At 36.9% G+C, this 25,865-nt stretch overlaps 1 protein-coding gene across 2 annotated transcripts in view; it reads right to left on the reverse strand.

Annotated features, from left to right (window-relative positions):
* LOC110054340 (tRNA (32-2'-O)-methyltransferase regulator THADA-like) overlaps positions 1-25,865 on the reverse strand; it is a 653,734-nt gene that overhangs the window by 532,198 nt on the left and 95,671 nt on the right. The window contains exons 8-11 of one of the 2 annotated variants that reach the window (XM_089292979.1): positions 23,176-23,444; positions 21,646-21,737; positions 15,760-15,859; positions 13,512-13,594 (exon numbers count right to left, since the gene is read on the reverse strand). In XM_089292979.1, the coding sequence (XP_089149105.1) occupies positions 13,512-13,594; positions 15,760-15,859; positions 21,646-21,737; positions 23,176-23,444 (544 nt within the window). Of the gene's footprint in view, positions 1-13,511; positions 13,595-15,759; positions 15,860-21,645; positions 21,738-23,175; positions 23,445-25,865 lie in introns of those variants that run through there. The other variant, XM_089292980.1, reaches the window with a different exon arrangement.

The following is a 25,865-nucleotide window of genomic DNA, read 5'->3' on the forward strand; positions in this document are numbered from 1 at the left end:
TGATGTAATTATTTCTGAAGTGGTAAGTCTCGTCAGTATGGACACAATGACAAATCACCTATGTGTTATTACGCTAAATGAAATGTTATCCCTTTACAGTTCTGCACGATTTTGCACATGATATTGCTCATGTTTTGTGCACAGTGCTACTAATTTTGTAACAAAAAAAGAACAGCGATGTGTGCTTTCAGAAAATGCTGTCTTGTTTGTCAAATATTTCTTTCAATATAACAACAAGTTCAGTTTTTATACCCTTTCAAGTACCACACAGCGAAAAGTAAACATGATGTGTCCAGGATGAAATTCTGACCTTGTTTCTGAGTAAAGTGTTAGTGTTTGACTTCCTTGAGGAAGACAGAAACTAGTTCAGCCAATTTCATTTTGTTTACAAGCCAAAGTGGCTAGTGGAAGTCAAAAAACGTACTAGCCAAAACTAAATTTCTACTAGTCTGTGGCTAGTTGGCTACCGTTAGTGTCGAGCCCTGAAACTGGCAGAAGGCAAGTGTCAAGTTGGACCTAAGCTTCCAAAAAGACAACATCAAGACCATCCAAAAGAGCTAAGAAATTCCTGTCAAGGCCCGGGAAGACCTTGTCTCACATTGACCATTGTGGCACTGCCTGATCAGCAGAGAAGCCAAGTTAGCTGAACAGCATTGCAAAGTCATGGCTAAAAGCAAATGCTGGGTGCCTCTTCAAGTAACATTTAACAACTGTGTCAAGTGCCCAGAAACATTCAAATGAATGGGATTAGAAGTTCTAAACAAAACTTGAAAATTATGTCCATGAATAGAAACATTCTATATTATTTTCATAGTTATGGAAGTAGATTTGATAGACACATTAAATACACCTAAATCTTTTACACTACTAACAACTTTAGTATGGCTGACTGTAAGGACTACCTTACAGTAGGTATGCAAGAAAAAAAAGAACGAAAAGAGAACAACTGCTAGAATCAACCCTGGGTGAACTAGATTCAAAAAATATATTTTTGGTTTGTTAAGATTCTTATATTTCCTTTATTCAATTTTGTTGTTTTATGTGCTCAACAACAGCCTTAATTAACACCAAAGTCAGACATTTTTCAGAAGTTCTTGTTTACACTGTACTGTATATTGAAAGCGTCCCAGAAATAATTAATCAGAAAGTCTCATTTCCTGTGGTTGTTAGCGGTGTAAAATGTACATGAAAGTTAAACTTAAACTTTTGACATAATTTTTAAATTTATGCTCTGCGACAGTGCTCACCACAACCAAATTTTGACTAAATTCAAGGCTTAAATAAAGCACTCTGGCTTCCCCCGAAGAGACTATACTCTGGGTAAAAACAATCATTTCAACAAGACGTTGGTCCAAAAAATCAAAGTGCTCTGTGAGCAAACATGTGAATTGAACAGGTAAATTACATTATTCTTTGAATTAAACATAATGTTACAACCCTCCAAGTTGCAACCATTTTAGTCGCCATGGCTACTAGAATAAGGAGCTGGCAACTGACTTGAAATGGAAGTCAGCAGTTCGGTGACTAAAATCAAGAACTTGAGCGGCCATCATCTGGACTGAAATACAATGCTCTGAGCATTATGAATTCACTTGTGAAACAAGTTCTTCCATCATTTTAACCCACATAAATTGAGACTAAAATAAAATGAAATGTTTAATTCCAGAACCCATAATGAGAAAGAAAAATTTTCAGTACATCTTTGAGTTTCATGTGACAAAACTTCGTTCCACTCGACTGAACTTTAGCATGTGATAATTTTACCTTTGAGCGTAAGACAACACATGCGTACAGTTTCTGCATCTCTGGTACATTGATGTCGAGTTTGGTTTTGTACTGTGAAACTGGAAAATGTTCACAAAGATTTGCACGGTGCCTTCGCAGCATTTTCCTGCCGAACATGGCTATTTTTAAATATGGAAAGAAATTTGATTGGGGCAGATTTTGATCATGTACTGGGTAACCACTTTTGAACAGGAACGTGCATCATGCAATCAACAAAACAATGCTATAATTTTCGTCAAGTTTTCATTACTTATGTACCTAAATAAATCTACTCTTTGTTTCAAAATTGTTCTCTACATATTTAGTGTGCGGATGGCTTGCCTGGGCTCTTACCTGTGGGGCAAGTGAGCAGAGAAAGTTACTTGCCCAAAAGGAAAATGCACTTGTCCCGGACAAATGGACAGGTTATTTTTTCAAGCCCTGCTAGTAATTTAGATACGCTGAATAACACTTTCCACCTGCTAGTTACTACTTGGTATAATCTGTGCCATCTACAGTTGAGTTTTACTCTGTAAATGCAAATTAAAAATCACAATATTTCTGTGTTTTCTCACGGGAAAATTGCACACACTTAACTCGTGAACACTTTTTGGCACATATATTTCCCAACTAGCTCAGTACTGTATGTTTGTGTGAAGGGGCAGTCAATTGATTGAAAATATCGTTGCTGTTATTGTCTATCGTTAGCGGCTTTTCCTCTAGTACAACTTTTCTGTTCAATGAATATGAAGCACTTTTCCTAACATGCTTAGCGAGCGGAGCTCAGGAAGACCTGTCAAATCTTCAAAGGAATTGATTGTGATTTTGTATGATCATCAATAATAAAAATACATTATTTGAATCACTTTTTATTGAACTAGCTCAGGGATAGCATATTAATTAACAAATAAAGAAGCCTAAGCCTTGTATTAGACATGTGATAAAAAATGACAGGCATTTAAGAACACAAGGGAAATGCAGAAAACATGAGCCACAGGGAAGTGTTTTCCACATTTCTCTAGCGTTCTCAAATGTCTGTAGTGTTTTATCACATTGTAATACATGGCTTAGGTTTCATCATTTGCTTTATGATATAGAGGTTGTGGCAAAAAACAATAAAACACGTTTTTCTATGTTTCATACTCTGATAAAACACGAGTTTTTGATCAATCAGAGCACGTGGAGGGTCCTATCTATATTATAATTAGTTCTATAACATAGATAGGACCCTGTGCACGCTTTGATTGGTCGAAAACCCATGTTTTGTCAGAGTCTCTCAAAGTCATTAATTATTCATGCAGCTCTTACCCAACCAGAGCATCTTATTCTGGTCAGGTGGATGGGTTTAGAAACCCAATGAAAAACGAGTTGAAAACCACAGTGCGTTTGGAAATAATTTCAAACACGGATGCAAATTTTCTTAATCTGCATATTGATAAAGCAAGAAAAACACATGATGATAAACGTTATTTAATCACACATTTTAAAAAACAAACTTTAAACCTAAATTATTTACTGCTGATGTTAAATGTAACGGTACAGTTATTAAACTCCCAACACAGAAAGGGCCATTCTTTTTCTAAGTTTAAATTCTCGCTCAATGGTGGCGACCTCGTCTTTTGGTTTGCTTTCAACTTTGCTGTACACTTCCGTCCTAAAATGGCACTAATGTTAGAAATTCCCAGTTGTAAGGCGTACTAATTTACCATCTACCCCTGCATTTAACAGACTAGACGCACAAATTACCTCGAAATAGTGCTGGCCACACACAATAGACCATTTTACAGTTGTCTGTTCAGTGACCTGGCCTTTGAATGGCAGCGAGGCTGCAGGTGACCTTGGTTTGATACAGACCTCACTGCTTTTGTTGTGTTAATCAAATTGTTCTTATGCTAACTAGTTTGCATTTAAATGTGAAAAGCAGTGACGTCTGCATCAAAGCAAGGTCACCTCCAGCCTCGCTTACATTCATAGGCCAGGTAACTAAGCACACAACTGTAAAATGGCCTATTACTTTTCCTCTTCTTTGCAAGTTTTAGGAGATCTAAATCTGCACTCTGGCATTTGCTTTGCAAAGCAACGTGTTTGCTCAGAACTGACAAACAGCTAGGTAACAACGTGACATTGATGAATATTCAAAAATTGTCACAGAGCAGCAATTAGGTGATAGAATCACATTTCGCATCTCAAATATAATATTTGAATTGAGAAAACTTATTCAAATGATAATTTAAACTCATTTTCTTTGTTGGAGAAGTAATTTCAAAAACCTGTACTTTGGGTTTCATCAGGTTTTTAAACGCTCAAAACAATAAAACCACTTAGCCTGTGGCCTCATGGTTTCAAATGTTTCTCACATTTGGAGACCTGATGAAACCCTCGCACTCGTTTTTGAAATAGTACATAAAACATAGAAAAAGCATGTTTTATTGTTTTTGACCACATGCCTTTGCTGTGTATTACATTGAGATAAAACACTCCAAAGACTTGAGAACACTCGAGAAATGTAGAAAACACTCGCCTGCAGCTCGTATTTTCTACATTTCCCATGTGGTCTCAAATGCCCGTCATGTTCTATCAGTGTAATACACAGCTTAGGCTATATATGTTTGTTAAATATATTAATTAGTTAATTACGATTGATTAATTAATAATTAGTTGATAGTTATTTAATTAATTTTTATACTTTGGCAACTACAAATTTTTTCACTGGTGACCAAAAATAAACTTTTAGTGACCAGTAAGGAAAAAACTTAACTTGGAGGGTTGATGTTATCTGGTTTAGGGAATTTTTTGATTGCTTGTCATATTTAGAGTAGGAGCAGTAGTTCAGTTTTTGCTAAGGTACCAAAGAAACAAAGTAACATTTGGATGGTGCCCTGGGACTGCCATAGCAAAAAAATCCATTGTCTTAACAAGTTTCATGTAAATTTATGTATTATTTACTTTTGACTCGTGCAGCTTTTTGCCAAAAACCCATTTTTTTTGGACATTTTAGAGATTTCCAGCCTGAATACGAGCCAAATTAGCTCCAATCTACTCAAAAAGTCATTTGCATCATGACAGCATGCCTTTTTACCACTAGCACTGCATTTTACGACATTTTTGCTCGGGCATGTCCAAAATGTTTTGGAACAGAAGGTGACCTTTGTCTTTAGGCTTTTCGGTTTTTAAATTTTTTTTTGCCTTTCTTTTTTCTCCGTTTGTTATCTTTTTGCAGCAGTGATTGATCTTCTACCGGGCCCACTCTCAGTTCAAAAATTTCTGAGAAAGCATCATCAAGATGGGCAATATTCACCATGGGGTAGCTTGGAGTAGTCACAGGAAATTTTACTCCGAGTTTTTCACTCAAATTTCTAAACATTTTTGTTCATATCTCTGGCTCCATTGAGCTGATCACTCTAATCTGGGCATCATTGGAAAGATCTTTTCTTCCTGCAGAAGTTGAGTATAGTTGATACCAATTTTGGTCAAAGGTGATGACGTCAGAAGTGGAACAAAGACCAATGCTCATCACAGCAGTTAAGGCCAGCACAGGAGTCCATGGGTTATTGTCATTTTGCTTTTTTAGCACAAAACTATTTTAATTTAAAATCAAACGTAAAAAATAGGTCCGCAATGTGCACTTGTGGGCTTCTGCTTAGTTTTATTCCATTTGGTTGGAGTTTGTTTTTAAACGTCAGCATCTGGAAGTTGAATTGCTTTAAGTGAGAAGTTACTTTAATCTACCAGTTCAAAGCAATAGGAGGAAATATCTGTAAGTTGCTTGTCTTTATCTTTTTGATTCTGTTTGTCACCTTTTCTTAGAATTATTGTAACCTATTGCTTTTTAGTCGAACACCACATGGCTCAACCAGATGTGTTCTCGAAATTACCTCTATAAATCAAAGTGAGCATGGAGTAGATTTGTTTTCAAATCACCTCTCAGTCTTTTGTCTACATTAGTTGGAAGCAGATGCATATCACCTAGGTGATATGCTTCTGTTGGAAGATAACTGCCATTCAAGTTCACCAAGGCTCAACTGAAAGGAAATTATGGTCACAAATTTGAGTGACCTACATGTAATGTGACCTGGGACAACGAAGGAATTTGACACAAAAAATCCCTTGAACTTTGCAGAAAAAGAAGCAGTAACTGTAACTTTTTTCGGTTCTTCTGAATTTATAGATACCAGGTTCGCGATCAATTTTACCTTTTTGGCTATATGGAAACAATGCAGACTGCAAAATGGTATGTATTGCAGTCCCGGAGTGCCTAAAAATGAGTTGTTTTGTTTTGGCGTCTTGTTTGTTGATTTTTGTGTAGCAAACATGAAAGAAACAACAAACATCTTGACATTTGTCTAACAATAATGCCAACAAAGAAAGGTCCGGTGACAAAGCTGTGATGTTCACATGTGGAATTGTTTGTTTTGAACATTATGCAAATTTAAAGCGTCGCGAAAAGCTGAATCTGATCGGATTTGTCATGAACAAATACATGTAGCAGCAACTGTTCGAACGACATCCTATCTTGAATAGATAACAAACAGCAAGCGAATGGTTTTTCTTGTGAGAGGTCAAATTTACTGCTCAATGTTTACAATTTTCTTTTAAATGGAAGCGAGGACAAGAATGGTGCTTCACTTCACTTCACTTAGCTTCTTTGTGCCTCGTGGCACATAAGGCCTCCACAGAATGCCTCCAATTTTCTCTGTTGGCTGCAGCAGCTCTTGCCTCATCCCATGTACGCCATCCCACGCTGTTCCTCTCTCTCTCAACTGTTCTTCGCCAGGTGGTGGAATAATGGTGCTTCACAAGACAGATAAACATTATAACTGAATCTCGCCCCAGTGGGGGTACTGCCATGTATGGGCTCTATAGGTATGTGCCGCTGTGAAGGGTATGGTTTTCAAGCAGTTTACTCTAGCATAAACAGGGCTGGAAATAACAGTCGGTCATTGGACATTGTCCGACCAAATTTTGAATAGGTCCAGTCAATTTCACATTATGGTCGCACATAATGTCCAAACATTTTACCAACACCTATTGACCATCCATAAAATTTGGCTATATAAATTGTTAAAAAGGCTTGAAATTGCGACCAGTATGGTCGCCAATGTGGCCAAAATTTCATCTTTGGCGACCAAAATTTCTGGTTTAGTTGACTACCAAAAATACGTCTGCGTTCACAGGCTACCATAATGGTGACTACGTTTTCCTGTGTTGATGATCAACAACAGTTATTTTCTCAGTCATTATGTCCTTCCAGAAATACATAGTGAAAGATCTTTACTTCTATAACATTCAACATAAGAAAAGAAAGCAATCTGTCGCTTTGCTTTGCTGTAAAGGATTTCCTCACATCAGAAAACTTGCAAATGCAAATGGTAAGGGGAAAAAATGGAGGTCTCAGGTGGACATGACGACCTAATCTTCCGGTGAAATTATAAAGTCCGTGCTTGTGATTGGTCACTGAGGTTCCTGCAGGGGCTGAATTCGCGGTAAATTCAAACTGAAAAAAGATCGGTCTGTGAAAACACCTGGACAGGAATAATTGAGGAAGTTGCACACTCCTAGTGATGGGCTCCTGCGAAGAAAACTAGGTTTGCTTGAAGAACATATAATCAGGAGATAACCAGGCGAGATTGGTGCAGTCATTTAGTAGATAAAGTCATCTAGTTAATCATAAATGATAAATAAATCACATTTAAATACAGTTTTGAATGATTTGTATTGAAAACCTTTACAGTATGCTAATAAATTTTTTATACTAATTAATTACCCTAATCAATTGTGCAAATTAATGTCCGGTCAAATTGATAAGATGTCTTACCAAAATGACAATTTGAAAGGACACATGTCCTGTTAAAGAAGAAAAATTATTTCCAGCACTGATAAATCAAAGCGTCTGGGTTGAAGATTTTATCTAGATTAAGGAAACCAGGAACTGCCACTCAAAAATGTTTAACAAAAATGAAATCGCCAAGTTTAAATTTTTGCAACTCAGCCTCAACAGCGTCGATAGTTGACTATCATAAAACACTACTGGATCAGGATTCAGACGGAAATCACTGGTTTTAATACTGGTTACTCTAGTATAGGGTAGCAAAATTCACCTGAACTAGCCCTGGTACTGGCTAAGAGTTCCAGGGTCCCAGCAGCACATCCTCACCCAGAAATTCCTAAAGTACCCCCCCAGCATCTCGCCTTCTGTCAAAACAGTCACGCAAGAACAAATAGAAGGAGTTACAATGAAATCCGGGGAATTACAGTTATTTTTTACACATACTTGACTGACACACTTCATTTCAATTGCAAGTGTGGTAAAAAAAAAAAAGATAAGTAATTGTCTTGATTGATGAGCAACCGCAATGTTCGCCAATGTTCTCTTTGCCCGAAACTCTTTCGGCACAGTAGTTGAAAGTACTGCACGCTTTAAGCATGTTGTGTTATTTCACACACTAAAGCGTGTTATGGTACACTATCTTTTGTTTTTGAAGTTTAACACATTTCTTTGTTGGACTGCATAGTTAGTGTGTGCACGCTTTATTGTTCTTAGTGTGTCCAACCAAACAAAAGAGCTACCTACTGAAGTGTGCTTCTGAACACGCTTTAAGGACGTTTGCGCCAATTGTTTCTGCACAACCTTACTGCGCATGCAAATTCACGCGCCAAGTTGTGCGTGAGAACATGGGCTAAGTAATTAAATGAACAATGGTAGGGCAGATGGCCATTGCTATAGCTTTACCTGGATTTAACAATCTTGGACTTTCGGTGACTCCTATTTTGCTTTGCAGAAACATATTTTATTTACAATTACCTCCACATTGTCCAAACATGAAAAAAAATCAATGTAGGAAGTTTAAAAAAAATTCAAGATTTCTGTCTACGGGACATTGAATCCTGCCATGTTGTGGCTGCAAGGCACGTGAAACTATGGTCACTAAATGCAAACTTGTTCATTAAGGAACCTCACCAGTTGACTAAATTCCCCTAATAGGTCCACTTAAACAATATTTGGCACTTCAAAGATCTAATTGCAATATTTTTGGGCTTACAGACACTAATACTGTGTCCTTATTCGCCAACGAGGCCCGATTTCTTCAGATTTAGGGTGTTCTTCTGGGCATGTTCTCTCCAAAACGAAGTCGGTAACCCTCGTATTTTTTACATTTCTGACATAAATAACTCATCATCTTTCAGTGGTAAAAGTCTCAGAAAAAATCAATGATGAAAAATTTTCACACCAACGTCCTTAAGTGTGCTAAAGACAAATTCTTTTATTTTCAAGTGGAAGCATGTTGTGAGTGTGCTATCACCTTAATCCCTGTTTTCCCGAGGAGGGTCATATATTAAAATGTATGCCTAGATAGTCTGAAGTTCTCTTTCCACCATTTTCCAACAAAATTTGAGGGCAAAAGGGTTCAGACCAGAATTGGTTAGTGAAGTCATTTCTGAACGTTGCACGGCTTTGGAATTTGAATCACCTGGTTAAATCAATGAAAACAGAAGTCACATTTAACTAGGGAATGTTGCTCTGTAAACAAACACCTACAAAGAATGTTCAGCTAGTTAATTGGCCTAGTGAATGACAATATATTTATTTTACATGAATGTAAATGATTCTGCTGCTCAGATCCCCTGTGGTCTGAGTTCATTGACAGTAAATTAAAAATAACAAACAGAACTTGGCATTGATGCAGAGCCTGAATAATGAAATTTTGCAAACCAAAGCCAATTTCATGAACACAAACCAAATGGGAGGTTTAAAATTACTTACAGGCCACAATTTTAGCCTGTTCTTTTGTTTACGTTTTGAATTCATGCTGAGTTTACATCAAAATATGACAAAAGAGTCATGGAAATCTATCTCATAGTATTCTTTTTTTAAAAAAATGAGATGTATTCCGTAACGTCTTTGATCTACTTGGTAATGGTTGCCTTCACTGCGCTTCTTTTTCTGCAAAGTTTGTTGTCCTAGGTCACCTTAGATGTAGGTCACCTGTCGCGATCAAGCATGGTTGATTCTTCACTTGAATTCATGGCCAAAATTTCCTTTTGGTTGAGCCTTGGTAAACTTGAGCGGCAGTTATCTTTGCACTAATGTAGGCATCAGTCTGAGAGGTGATTTGAATGCTCACTCTGATTTATAGAGGTAATTTCAAGAATGCATCTGGTTGAGTCATGTGGTGACGGCAATTTCATGAGCATTTGACTCGTCTAGGCATTCAAAATGACCAGGAGATGAGCATTTGTTTGCTGGAAAGTGACCTACTAATGTGGTAAGCTTTGATGAGAATGTGTCTTATTCGAGGACTTTAATGAACTTATATGAGCAAAACGAACACTTCTCAATGAACGAAACCAGGACAAACATCGGCACCATTATATAATATTGTAATTTCATTTTTATAATTAATAACATCTAAACCTGAGGTCAACCGAAATATTGTATGGAATATACCGTGTGCCAGCCTTGCAGTAGTCATTGACTTATTATCGTTTTACTTTTCAAGTTTCCAATGTTCAATCAATTGAGTAGTCCACATTCAACCAACATCGAGTTAAGTTTAGATTAAAGTTGTGTTCTCTATACTTGTCTTGTTTATTTTAGTATATTGATCTGAACTCTGAGTGGGATGTGAAATGCACATAAACTTGGAAAAAAATTCCCAAATACTTGATTTTGACAAGCTTAAATGATTTTTAACTTGTCTTGTGTTTACACTTTTGCTTCCTGATTGAAAAGATAACAAAGGGAAAGAAACCCCTCTGTGAGCTTGTAGGAGCACATATTTATGGGTGAACAGATTTTTTGGATCAACACTGAAAATACTTGTGAAATGTTCGTGGCTAGTCTGACACGGTGTTTCATCTCGGCCAAGAGACTCTTCAGAGACCTTTAGAATTCAAAGGCAAACTCGTTGAGCATCACGCCCAAAGTCCCGTTCGCAAATTCTTGATGTTGACAGTCTGGCCCTCTATCGCAGAAGGATTCCCAACCGTACGTTCACGAGTTAAATTTATACAAAAGCAAACAATTGTCAAATACTTGTGAAATGTTCGTGGCTAGTCTGACGTGGCATTTCGTCTCGGCCAAGAGACTCTTCAGAGACCGTTAGAATTCAAAGGCAAACTCATTGAGCATCACACCCAAAGTCCCGTTCGCAAATTCTTGATGTTGACAGTCTGGCCCTCTATCGCAGAAGGATTCCCAACCGTACATTCACGAGTTAAATTTATACAAAAGCAAACAATTGTTGAATACTTGTGAAATGTTCGTGGCTAGTCTGATGTGGCATTTCGTCTTGGCCAAGAGACTCTTCAGAGACCTTTAGAATTCAAAGGCAAACTCGTTGAGCATCATGCGCAAAGTCCCGTTCGCAAATTCTTGATCTTGACAGTCTGGCCCTCTATCGCAGAAGGATTCCCAACCGTACATTCATGAGTTAAATTTATACAAAAGCAAACAATTGTCAAATACTTGTGAAATGTTCGTGGCTAGTCTGACGCAGCGTTTTTTCTCGGCCAAGAGACTCTTCAGAGACCTTTAGAATTCAAAGGCAAACTCGTTGAGCATCACACCCGAAGTCCCGTTCGCAAATTCTTGATGTTGACAGTCTGGCCCTCTATCGCAGAAGGATTCCCAACCGTACGTTCACGAGTTAAATTTATACAAAAGCAAACAATTGTCAAATACTTGTGAAATGTTCGTGGCTAGTCTGATGCGGCATTTCGTCTTGGCCAAGAGACTCTTCAGAGAACTTTAGAATTCAAAGGCAAACTCGTTGAGCATCACGCCCAAAGTCCTGTTCGCAAATTCTTGATGTTGACAGTCTGGCCCTCTATCACAGAGGGATTCCCATCCGTACGTTGAAAATGTTTGCAAATGAGGCTACTTATTTTGATGTACTTTACATGCAAAATATATAGAGAGACAAGCGGTTCTACATTGGAAAAGAAGTGCTGTCTCATAAGAAACCTTACCAATAGCCTTGAGTGAAATGCAATGAAAAAGGTCCATAAGCTCGTATTACTTGAATACTTGTAAATTTCCCCACCAGGTAGACAAACATGAACATCAAGAGATCTGGGTGTATGTGTGTGTGTGTGTGTGTGGTTGGGGGGGGGGGGGAGTACTCTATGATTTCTTTGACACAAGTGTCCTCTGTGACCCAAGAACCCTTAGCCTTTACCACTCTCTGTTCAGCTGCAATTTTGGCACCCTAGCTATTCTGTAATGTGTGTGCAACAAAAGTCAACGAAAAAAGCCTACACTTTGTGAGATAAGTGCGACCTTGCGTGGTACGAACCTGGCTTGTTTTAACAGCCTTTAAAAATACTAATTAACATACACTAACAAATAAACTCAAAAGTCTGTTCACCTTCTCAAGGCAAGTCTGTACGCAAGTTCAACTTTCAATTACTTGTGAAAACTTTTGCCTAAAACTAGTAAGGCTTTGCACTTCTGTACCTCAATATCATTTTTTGACAGTAATCAACTTGTCGGGAATGTTATTAATTGTTACAAACATTGTGATTGCTTTAAACATACTTTGTTCTGTTACTAATATAACATAAAAGGTACATATCAGTAATACGCTAAAAAAATACCATACCAACTGGGACGAAGATACTCGGCTACTGTGCAAGTATCACCACTACTGAGAATGCTTACTAGAAGCAAAATTGGAGGTATTGATATAATGGCTAACCCAACTCTCAAAAGAAGCTGGGTGACGTTTCAATGACAGTATATCATTTTGCACTGATCTCTTACATGAAAGAGTAAGATACAAGATGACTTACAACTCCAAAACACCCTCCCCAGAGGGGGAAAATTGATACCCAATTTTCAGACCTATAAAATTAGCACACAGCTCTAATATGCATGTATGACCGCTGCTAACCACAAAAGGTTCCATCTGCGTAAACATTTAAGAGGGGCTACAAGTTTGCTACTGTTAATGCAGAAATGATCGGTTCCTATTGAATCGTAAACATTGTAAGTATTGTAAACATTGTAAGTAGCATATTGTTTATTTGGAGGTTGTAAGAAAAAGAATAAAAAATAGATTACTCATGTGACATGTTTGGAAAATGATCTCAGAATTCACCATTTTATTTACCCTAATTTTTTTCGACCAATGTCACTTTTCAATCAAATGATTTTCCTTCCCCAGAGCATAGTTTCCCTGAGTGAAGCCACAGGCCAAAGTACATTTTTGAGCCCTGAATTAAGTTCAAGTTAGGTTGTGGTCAGTTCTGTCACTGAGCATAAATTTAAAATTTCTGTTGAGATCAACTTTCATTTAAATTTTACATTCCTACTAACCAAAGAAAATAAGAACTTTAGATTTCTTGCTATAGGTTATTCCTTTCTAAAATGCTTCCAATATAGATTTCTTGCTATAGGTTATTCCTTTCTAAAATGCTTCCAATATAATTATTAACAGAGCTTCTGGAAAATTCCTGATTTTCAGGTCAATTTAGGCTGCTGCCAAGAACAAAATACAAAAACATCTTCAAGTATATCACATTCTAAACAGAAAAATTATGATTTTGGTTCTAGTTTACCCAGGCCTTTATTCTAGGAAAGTTTGGGAAAATAGATTTTTTTTATCCCTGTCTTGCAGACCCTTAGTCAGCCCTTGCAGCAAACTGCTCTTGGCACTTCTAAAGCTATATAAAATTTTAAAATCTATTAGTAAGCATAACCCAGAATACCAGAAATTATTCAAGTAAACTTTTAAGTGAACTGGTACCTCAGAGGATTGAACTAAAAACTGTACAGGAATCATGGCCAAGACTCCACGGCAAAGACATAAACGGGAAAAACTGGCACTTCCTGATAAAAAATGGAATTAACAATGATGACAAAAAATGTAAACACCGCAAATCTTTAAGAATCACTGTTATCACATCTACAACAAAATGGTCCAGTTCATTAATCGAGACTATCAAATAAAAAGACTAAAAGAATAATTCATATTATAGTCTCAATTTAAATAATTCACAAAGATCAGTTACAACATAAACTACTCTGTGCACGTGTCCAGCCTTTTCACTTTGTACATAACTTTGACTTTTAGTTAGAACCTTCCTGTGAAACTAAACAAGTGACAAAGGAAAAAAATAAAACATCTACTTACATAGTTAATAGAGAGGACTGGTTATGAAGCCCAGTAGACCTCAAAGGAGCACACAAAAATGCCAAAATTTATGTTGGAAGGTCCACGACCCTGCACAATCTTTTGTTTTGGGCTCATAAATTACGCATGAATTACGTAACCAACATGTTTCTATTGATTAGTTCCTCAGTACAGAGTAAACAACCATTGTGTTTTGTGCGTGGTCAAGGCCAAAATAGTGAACAAAAACATACAACAAAGAACTTTGTCAGGTTTCATAACCATTCCCCTCTATTACAGTGTAACCATGCTTAACAGGAAGGAAAACACACGACTAGAATTTCATTTTGGGGCTCAGCAAAAACATACAGGCATGCAAAGCGTGCAGGAGTTATTTTTTTTGTGAATTAAAAGCCTCCAGAGGTAGCAGCACTCAGTAGACTCTTGACAGATATGGTAAGGTTAATCCAACAAGTTTGTTTGGTTATGATGTACAGCGACATAAAAATTAGAATTTGTTTCACCGTAGGAACTGTAATATCAAGCTTACAGAACATTTATCAAGGCTTGGTTTTAACAGTTGATCAGTGGCTTTGCTTATTGGAACTATATAGAACTACTCCCAGCCAGACAGCTTAACATCATGGAGTCTGTAAAAGTAGCTAATAGTAAACAGCAGATTGGAGTTGATTCTGGATAACTTTTCCAACTCACTTTACAACAAAAACCAATTTAATTATAACATCGTCATGCAATAGCATGGTCTTATTTTGTTGCCATGCAGCAATGATCATAGTTTTTTTCAGTTTGATATTCCATGAAACCACCTCAAATTAATATCGATTTCAAAACCCATTTAAACAAGAAGACATTATTGAAAGTGAACAGGGTTACCTAACTTGAGACTTGAAACAACCAAACACATGAAAAACTGTATTAGTTTTATAAGATGCCATGAAGTCTATGTACAGAGTTTGAGAAGTTTCCTTGTCACATTACCCTTACGTGCAGTTTACGAAAAAAGAATTAAATCCAAACCATTTATGTTTGTGTAAAATGTTCCAGTTTCTGAATGCAAGAAATATGAACAGACCTTTAAAGAGTTTATTCCTTTAGAGGTTTTATTCATTTGCAGAAAATCTAGTCATTGAATTTTCTTCATCATTTGCATGCAACAAGACTGTAACAATTCTCACATGTTAACACTATTTTAAAAATAGTTTAATAGAGAGACTTTTAATTATCCATTGTTGAAGGATAACTGGAATATCTAGAGTTTCCTCTGTTATATTTGAATTTTTTTTGATAGCTCCATTTACATATTAATTTTTTTAAAGTATTTTTTGCCAAATTTTGTGAAATTCTAACAAGTGGTACTCGACAAATAGGTGTGTTTCCAAAAAAGCTATTCAGAGCATTCAGCCTCAATTTTTGAACTACTTATGCATGCCCTACATTTGACTCGGTTCTATCAGTAACAAAGAAAAACCCAAGAATCGCTGGGTTCTTTGCATGGTTACTTTTCCTAACATACCTTTCTAGATAAAGATGTAAATCATCAATACACTGTGTCATTTATAAAGAAAAATAGCACAGATAGCACAGGCACTGAGTAAATAAAATGATCATTCTATCAATTCCAAGTTTGGGTTGTGTAATCCTTGTGCGCATGCTGAATTGCAGAGGCAAGAACGCAAGCGGAAATTGTGTTCAGCCACCTTAATACATTTTTTATGCCTGGCAAAAAGAAGTTTTATTTCACTTATAAGAGCGACCACATAACATTTGACAATCAACCAAGCAACTGAATGTGACTGTCAATTGACAAACTACACTGGGAATTTTTTTCATATTCTTATCCTTTAGATTAGCAAATGCCTACCTTTATCATTTTGAAAAATAGAAAATATCTGTGGGTCATTTAAGATGGAGAAAGCTTTGTTTCCATATTCAGTGTGTGAGGGGAAAAGCAGCTGTCCAACCTGTTGATTATAAAAAGTGAAATTTACACCAACCATTTTATGTGTATCCCCTACAGGGTTTTATATTTTTGCAGGATCCTTTCAGCATACAATAGTCTCAACTTTACCTATTGACTTTGACATTTTGTTCCCCTAAAATCAAGCTTTAAATTTCCCACTGTAGTTATAACCATATAAGCTGAATGTCTTAGCAGAGAAGACGGCCAGTTCAAGTAGGGTCACAATGTCACTCCACAAATCTTGCCTCAAAAGTTTTTTTCTCCCACAGCTTTATGGGAAAGTCATATGTTGAAGATATTTGGGAGGTTATACAAACTATGATAGCAACAAGAACAAAAATGAGCAGAACTAGCTCATCATGTTGATGCATTGTTTAGGCTACCACTGTAAAGTAAGAACAAAATGCAATACCCAGCCTATCCCATATCAAAACCGTAAAAACCCTGTAGGTAATACAGACACATTAACACCTTAGCAATCCAGTTTCAAGTTAACCAAGGCCACTGAGCCAAAAGATTATTTAAGACCCATGTGTGCAGAGTTAGTCTCAATCTGAAGTAAAATACAAATACAGAGAGCAACATTCTACTCTTCTTGCACTAACCTTGCAGTATAATGTGTCTAACCATTTGAAGGCTCAGTGAAAAAGGGTGTTAGGTATTTTGATCAAAAGCGAACTGTGTCAAAAATGCTCCAAATTTTACATGCCATTTTGTTTAGGTGTGTTTAACAATGTCCTGCATTTTTTCCTACTGAAGTTTGCTTCATTTTCAAGATATTACATATGCAAAAAAACACTTGGTTTTTCCTAGTGGCTTCTTCTTTGAGTGAGAAGATTTTCATGAATGCAAATCTAATAGGAGCTTTAAAATTGCTTACAGCCCAAAATTTAAGCTTGTTCTTGTTCAAGCAGTGCTGCAGTGAATAAAATCCCAACTTGCGGTGTTGCAGTGATCTCAAACCCTTCAGCATGGCTTAGGTTGGTAACCAAGGCCAAGATGATAGATATATCCACTTGCGGTCGCAGGGTATCTTGCACCCGTGGTGTCCAGATTGCATCAATCTCATTCGATCACATTTTCAACACTTGCTTTCATGACAAAAAGTAAGCCAAATCCAGACCAGCCACTCAATCAGACAATATATTCGAATGTACGTCTAGGTATTCTGAAGTTCTCTTTCCACCATTTTTCAATGATATTTCTGTGCAAAAGGGTTTCAAACCAGAATTGGTTAGCAAAGTCATTAAAAGCGCTTCCTCTCTCAGCCAGTTTTGAAAGTTGCGCTGTTTTGGAATTCGAATCAACTGGTTAGTGGGTAAACTTCTGGGTTAAATTTCCTCGTGAAGACAGAAGTCACATTTAACTAGAGAGAATGTTGGTCTGTAAACAAACACCTAGAAAGAATGCTCAGCTAGTTAACCGGCCTAGTGAATAACAGTATATTTACAGTAGAAGCTCTCATAAATGACCGCCTCAGAAATTTGAAAAAGTGTTCATAACTAGAGCTGGTTGCTTACAAGATCAGAATAAGTTCTTGTAAGTGGCCACATGCTAAACAATAGAGGATGGTCACTAACGAAAGCTTCAGAAACTCATTAATAATTCATAAAGAAACCTTGAGCTTTCACAAAGACTATACTACACTGCACTGTACAAGATCTTTATCAAAGAACAATTGGCACAGTGTGCACTTTATTTAAAGTGTTGATTTATATGTAAAAGACAAAAGCTTAAAACAAAGGAAGAGTACAGTTATCCCAAGAGTGCCTGCGGTTACTTTCTGGAACGGTTGCTTACGAGAGCTTTTTATTGTAAAGTTTAAGTCACAGTTCAAACAGGGTTTCACAAAGGTGGTCGTAAATAGACCTGGTTGCTTGCAAGAGTGGTCACAAGGAGAGCTTCAATTGTAGTTGACATGAATGTAAATGATTTTGTTGTTTGGGTTCCCTGTGGTCTGAGTTCATTGACAGTAAATTTAAAAAATAACACACAGAACTTAGCATTGCCTCAGCCTGAGCCTGAATTATGAAATTTTACAAACCAAAGCAAATTTTCATGTTGAATTTCTTAGTTTCCTGGATCACGTTACATGTAGGTCGCTTCTCGCGATCATGAATGGTTGATTCCTCACTCAAATTCGTGGCCATAATTTCCTTTTGGTTGACCCTTGAACTTAGTTGAGTGATTCAAACAGAAAAACTGGATAATATATTGTCACTGGATAATAAATTATCACTAAGTCCATTTGAAATGGTTTGTCACAATCAACTCAATAAAGAAACAACTGCTGTGTGGCATTACAAGCAAACTTCTTGGTCAAGGAGATCACGATCAACAATGTCTAGCTGCTCTCCTGGAGTCTAGCAACCTCTAGAAGAATGATCTTGTTGATGGGACGTTCCAGGACTACGGACTTGGTTTTCCGCACAACTCTCCTCACAAGCCCATCCCTCTTGTTTGGTTTTACTTCCAGGATACAACCACGGGGCCACAAGTTTCTTGGGGAATTCTCATCTACCACAAGTAAAATGTCTCTAGTTTCAAAGTAACACCTTTACCCTTGCAGTGATTGCCTTCTCACTTATAGCAATTCAACTTCCAGGTACTGAATTTTAAAAACAAACTCCAACTGAATGGTGGAGGCGTGGTGGCCTCATGGTTAGTGCTCTCTTCCCCAGATCGAGCAGTCCAGGTTCAAGCCCTGGCCAGGGACACTGTGTTGTGTTCTTGGGCAGGATACTTAACTCTCACAGTGCCTCTCTCCACCCCGGAGTACAATTGAGTACCGGCAAATTGTTGAGGAAACCTAACAAATAGTGGGGGAGTGACCTGTGATGGACTAGCATCCCGTCAAGGGGGAGTTGGAATACTCCTAGCTGCTTCACGCTACCGAAACCGGGATAACCTCTGACAGTTATGAGCCAGTTGGCTCCAAGGCTTCATTTTCCAACTGAATGGAATAAAACTGAGCATAAGCCCACCAGTGCCCATTGCAGACCTATTTTTGAGCTTACATGTTGCATGAAATTAGCATTTTGCTGTTTTCTAAGTGAAATCAATGTCCTTACCATCATGCGTTAACGTTAAATGTGTGGTTCCAGAAAATATCCATATCCCTACCACCGAGAGAATTGGAAATTCTGGAGGGGTGGGGGGGAGTCAAAGACCCAGGAAATTCCAGAGGGGAGGGGGCTGGATGATCAATTTAGTTTCCAGATGTCCTTTAACTCAATATGGATTAAAAGCATCGATCTAGCTGTTCAAAAATCCTTTCTTACCAACTACGTAGATCTTTCACAGGCAAAAACAGAAGCTTGAATACTTGTATTTAAATCGCATTATATTTGAAATAAATTTTCTTTCTTCAAAAAGCACTTTAGAAGCTAACAAGTGCGAAAAATGTGCTGTTTCATGGAAATGGCCACCATTACCTGTTACTAGTCTACATGGAGTCACCCTGTAGACTGAAGAGCACTGGTGACCAGCCAAGTTTGTTGGTCTTGGAAGCTGTCAAGTGGCAGTCAATTTCTTTCGTGAAAATTAGTTTCTTTATAAACGTAGAAATGATGTCATGATTTTGCAAACTTGAGAATTTCTTATTTATGCTTATCTCTGTCCATTTGTATGTAAGTTTGCTATAGATTGGCTTTCGTCGCGAGTGTGTCAGTAATGGTGCTCACGACAAAAGTATGCAGTCCATTTCATCCTCATTCATCTAGACTGTTCACAGCCCTCTATTTTCTCGTATTTTTATTTGATTGTACTCATAGATAGAATCGCAAGAGAACTGGATGCCAGCACCAAATGGAAGACTTGATGGGGTAGGGGGTGGGGACTGAGAAAAAAATAGAGGGGCTGTAGACATCTTTGGAAACAAGTGAATTCCCAGTTTTTCCACAAATGGAAAATTCCCATTGACAGCGGCTGATCTTGATTGTGTCCAGGTGCATTTTGCAGCTTGAAGCAGTTGTCATCACTGACACGTGCCATGATTCGTGCCATGATTAAAATAGAATCCTGTTAAGAGAAATTTCAGTGTTTCTTAGCTCAAGGATGAACAGACAGGGGCTGCTGTTCATCTTCTTCGGTCAGAAGACATTGTTGCAATTCTGCTGACCAGCTTTGAGGAAAGTCTGATATATCAACTCTACACAACGGCAAAAGAAATGCAAATGTGCGAATGCTGATAAAAATCAGAAGAGATGAAAGAGCTTAGGATTCCTTCCATCACTTTGTCAACAAAGGAGACAAAGGAGGACGTGCTTCTGCTGATTGGCGAAGCGAAATACAAGCTTGTTTTCGGAAGACAACAGAGGACTTTTTGGATACAAAATTCCAAAATATGTTATAGAATAAAGATTCTCCGCTAACAATTGTGTCTTGCTCATTGTAGTTGGTGAGTGCCACACCGTGTAACACCTTCAGAATATATTCCCCGCAGATAAGTAAGACGTCTCGCCAAGATTCCCCAAGCAAATAGCAAAAGAGCTAGCGCATATCCTACAAAAATCGGAAGGAGCACTTGATTTCGGCTTTCTCCCCCTTTTAGCAGCTTTTCTTGGAGTTGAAGAAGTCGTCTGAGACAACATTCTTTACACACAAACACACATATGTGATGTTGTTTGCAAACTGATACTTGTAATCAATTAAACCAGAAATTTACTGCTCAAATTTTATTGGTCCGATTTCATTAATTGTTCAAGGGGTGGAGCTGTTAGTAACAAGGTGATAACAGGGGGAGGAGCCTAATAAGTCCACTTTCTACCAAAGATGTCTACAGCCTCTCTATTCTTCTTGCTAGCTTCACTTGCAAACCCCACCCCCCACCACTACGTGCTTTGCGCTCGCTTCTCTCGCTTTTTCTTTTGTGTGCATAAATAGAGAGGCTGTGAACAGTCTCCATTCATCTTATCAGTCCATCAACCAAAATTGTACCACATTTACAAAGGGACTTAGTTGTATAGGAAGGTAATTTGACAAGTTACCTTTCCACTTTTTTTAAACATTTGAAAATAAATTGCTCTGTGTTTTCTTTGTGTGTATCTTCAGATGTTACGATCGATTCAAAATAAACAGCAGTGACATGCAATGCAATACAGACAGCTGAGAGTTTAGAGTGTTTACCACACTTTCTTGCCAAAACTATTTTTTCCAGAGGGTATGGGGGGTGTACATAATACTTGTGGAAATTCCAGAAGGGTTGAGAGGGTTATTTTTGTGTTCAAAAATTGGAAATTCCCAGGAGGGGGGGCTTACATGAAATTCCCTCTGTGGTGGGGGTATGGATGTTTTCTGGAACTACACAATCGACACTTCAACTGTTTTTGACCTGCTGTTTTTTGAGCTTATGCATTGTGTGAAATCAACATTTTGCTGCATTTTAACTCAACATCTTTGTGGTAGCGCGCTGATGTGACATTAAATGCAAGTTTTTTGCATACGTAAAGTCTCAAAAATGAAGCAAACTTCAAGCGAAAAAAATACAGGACATTGTTAAACACACCTAGACAAAACCGCATGCAAAATTTGGAGCGTTTTTGACAAAGTTAACTTTTGATCAAAATACCTAACAACCTTTTTCCACTGAGCCTTTCACTTGAAGTGAAATACTTTCATTGATCAATTCTTCTCTTTACATAAAGAACTATTCTGTACAATAAAACAAAATATGAGATTGCCACATTGTCCAAACCTTGACTTGAGACTCACCACAATTTCTTGGCATAATTGTATTCTTTATCACTAAATTTTTCTTATTTGATAAAGAGACAAAAAACTACCTACTGTTGACACAACATTTTCAGCTGGGCACATAACTTTGATGACAACAAGAATACCCATTCCAGCTGTAGTTCGACAATCTGAGATAAAGTGATCTTGCAGACAAAAATAAAATCTACAATTAAATTTTTTATAACAAGCAACCACTGACCAAGTTTAGAAAATGTTCATCCCTGAATCGATAATCTCCTTAAAGTACCCCTATGATTAAATTCTCTATATCCATTTTTTACATTTTCGTAGGCAATAGGTATTTCCTAGATATCTTGCCATTACAAACATTAATTATAACTCGCATTTTTAGACCTTTATTTCTAAGAATTTACGGCCACCATTAATTTTCCATGTTCCAAGTCTGGTTGAGAATTGGAGTAACTGACATCATTTTCTCAAAACTACATTTCCAATTCTCAACCAAGACTTGGAACAAGGACTAATTAATGGCAGTCCTACATTCTTGAAAATAAAGGTCCAAAAAACATGAGTACTAATTTTCGTAATAGATTTAAATTTGGTAAGATATCTAGGAAAGACATATTGTGTACGAAAATGTAAAAAAAAGGATATCGAAGAATTTTTTCATAGGGGCACTTGGATGGACGGATGGATGGATGGATGGCTGATTCAATAAAATCTGTACAATTCCTAATTACATGTACCACTAGTTGATGGATAGTGGACTGATTGATGGATAGCTAGCTGTATTAAGTAAAATCATTGCAGCCCCCGAAGTGGCTTAATTGCGACATACTTTACAACTCGTTAAAATTACAAATATACAAAATAAACCTAAAAATATAATACAATATGATAAGATATCGAAACTATTTATAAGGGTAAGTCTTTATGGTTTCTCTTAATAATAATAATAATAATAATAATAATAACAACAGTAACAGTAATAGTAATGGTAATGGTAATAATAATAATAATAATAATAATATTAACAACAATAATAATAATAATAATAAAGACTTCAATTAAAGAGGGTTAACACTTTTAATAGCCAAAGGGTGCCCTCGCAAAATAAAATTACAAACCTAATGAAAACATTGAAAGCTATGATGAAATTCTAAGAGATAACAATACTATGAATACAAACATACAATATAAATTTTAAAAACCTAACATTACGAGAGAGACGCAAATAGCTAAATTACAATTACATTAAAAATTAAATATAGATATAGTGGCTAAGTCTTAAAATGGTCTAAATGTTGCTGCGCTGCAAAGATCATTTTCAATAAATGAGTTTTTAAGCACTTAACAGAGTCTGATTTTCTGGTATTTAGTGAAAATTTGAAATGGAATACTCCATAATGTAAGTGAAACAGAATTGGTCAACAGCACTTTCGCTCATCTTTGCCAATTCCCTTTCTCCACACTTCTGGTTTGGTACTGAAATACCAAACAATCTCCTTCTTGAATCGCTATAGTTAGGATTGCAATTGCTTATACTGAGGCCTGGTGGATTTTGATGTTTTCTATTGTTAATCAAACACCAACATTTAAGCAACAATAAATGGCACATACCATCAAACAGCACACCACAAAGATCCACAAATATCTCCTTAATCAATTCCTTCCATGATTTTACAGTTTTATGAACAGCTTGGCAAGCAATAACACAGCCATTTTTATCATCACTACTTTGCATTTGAATGCAACACAACTCCATTTGGTCAAACAGGTTGCACAGTCTTTGTTCAGTACTGGATTTCTGAAGAAAAGAGATTATGGCTTGGATTGTCGCCAAACAGTCCAACATAGAAGATGTTTGAAGTGCAGGAGATGATTCAACACTGAAAGAGAGAAGGAAGAAAAATAAGAAAATAAGAACATATTGCTTTCAGCATTTGTCCTACAAACACTAATTTGGAATCACATCTTCGAGCTACAATTGAGCCTATTCTGATTGATACATGTACCTTGCCGTTTGGGACAGTTCCCTTGGAACCAACAAAATGCCCCTTATAATTACTCTCAATAGAAAACTGCCTGTAATATGCACCTTCTTTATACATACATGCATACAGACAGTCAGACAGACAGAGACAGTCATACATACACTTCTATTTAATTTCGAATTTACAGAGTAGCTAGACTTAGCTAATATCTCCGAGGAAAGGTAAAAGTATAAGGTAAAAATACTACATGGCTAAATAATTATGTATATATAATATTACCTAATGATTGTTTATAGACGATAACCTACAAATTACACATAAAATTATAGTTGCAGATAAGGCGCTTGAAGTTGTTATACGAACTCTAATGGGTACAACTAACTGTAAATCTCTACCCAAGAGATAATTTCATATGCAGTACAATTTACTGTTTGTTGTTTCAGATTAAACAAACTCAATGTGAAAAAGTAGAATCTTGTTATTAAAAACTATAACAGATTTTTTTAATATGAGAAGACTTATGCAATCCCTCATTTATTAACCTGAAACTTGATCATACAAAGAACTGAATACAACAAGCAGTGGTGTCTGTCAAATGTCTATTAACTTAAATGAAATGATTTGACAGTAGCTTATACTTTACATATTTATCATATCTTAAGTCCTGGAATATCATATACCATGAATCATGTAATAGGTAAAAACCATTTAACTTTCCCAGAAGTCCTGGATGGATGACATTGATTTGTCATCTACTTTGTGCAAGATGCATATTGTAAAATGGATGAAAATAGCTTACCAATCAGATTGCTTAATTTCAAATGAGGTGTGGTAGACTGCTCTGTTGTAAATACTTGGTAAATCATTAAATAAAAAATATGTATCAAATCTGTTTTTCGGCCAAATGGAAAAGGTTAAAATGCCAAGGTCACGGAGTTGGTACAAATACATGTAATGTACTATATGATATTGTACTATATTGATATGATATAGCATGATATTGTACTATATTGATATGATTTGATATATGTGACGTCTCACACAAAAATGTACCCTAACAGGTATCCGTTCGAACGGCTAAAAACCGTTCACTTGCAGTTTCTCATCCGTTCCGTTTGTGATTTATTCAAGATTGATCAGATGCCATTTGAACAGCTGGGGTTATCTGTTCAGAATTATATTCAGCCGCTCAAACAGCTACTGCTATCCATTCGAATGGCTGAGGTTATCCATTCGAAAAAAGGCAGCCCCTTGAATGATTGTTGCTATCTGTTTAAAAATATCTTCATCCATTCAAACGGCAGAGGTTATCTGTGTGGAAAAATGTTCAGCCATTTGAATGGCTGCTGAAATCCCTTTCAAAAAAATCTCAGTCATTCAAATGGCAAAGGGAGTCTGATCAGATTCAGCTTTTTGTGACACTTTGAATTTGCATAACACTCAAAACAAACAAGTTGACATAGAAAGGTCACACTTTCGTCACAAAACCTTTCTTTGTTGGTATATATTTCAAAGATATTGCTCTACAGATGTCAAGATGTTTGTTGTTTCTTTCACTTTTGCTACACGAAAATTGACAAACAAGACACCAAAACAGAACATTTCACTCTGGGACTCCGGGAAATTCATACATGCACTTTGTTTCCTAAAGCCGTAAACGAAACATTGATCACAAACCCAGTATCTTATTCAGAACCAACTGATAAAAATGTACTGTTATTACATGTAAATGGATGAAAATAATTATAAACCAAAGGCCTTATCTGTACCTGTTAAGTTATTTTGAGACACTCTCGATCAACTTGTTCCCTAGCACATGACCAAAATCCACCCAATATCAGTGGTAAAAGTAGAAGAGGAGACAGACCTCATTACGAGAAGGAATTGGCTGGAGGGAAGGTCACCTGCGACTGCTACAACTACTCTTCGATTCAAATTTGTGCCCACTCTGTAGTGGCTGCAGAGAACTTAGGCTACCTTAAAAGTTTCTTCAGTGGAGGGAACAATGCAGCACAAAGATCCCAAACTTTACCAACTCAGTTTCGTCAGATGCACCGAAAGGAGCTGGTGAGAAGAATGGCCATTCCAACACCATACAAAGAGGGGGAGCAGTGTGGAGAACAGCTGTCTATGACCACGAGGAAGAAAGGTCTGCCTGTCTTTCTACAGTCACTGTCTCTGGCTCTCTACCTCTTGTGCAAAGCAGAATGTTTACAGAAATACACCAGAACGAAAACCCATTTGTCCTAACATTCTTTCTAGATGACAAGGAGTACAAGAAGAAGAAAAAGGTGGAAAATGAGAAGGAGCATCAAA

Source organism: Orbicella faveolata, unplaced genomic scaffold, assembly GCF_042242905.1.
Source record: "Orbicella faveolata isolate gen_17 unplaced genomic scaffold, um_ofav_v1 contig_24, whole genome shotgun sequence".
Classification (NCBI taxonomy): domain Eukaryota; kingdom Metazoa; phylum Cnidaria; class Anthozoa; order Scleractinia; family Merulinidae; genus Orbicella; species Orbicella faveolata.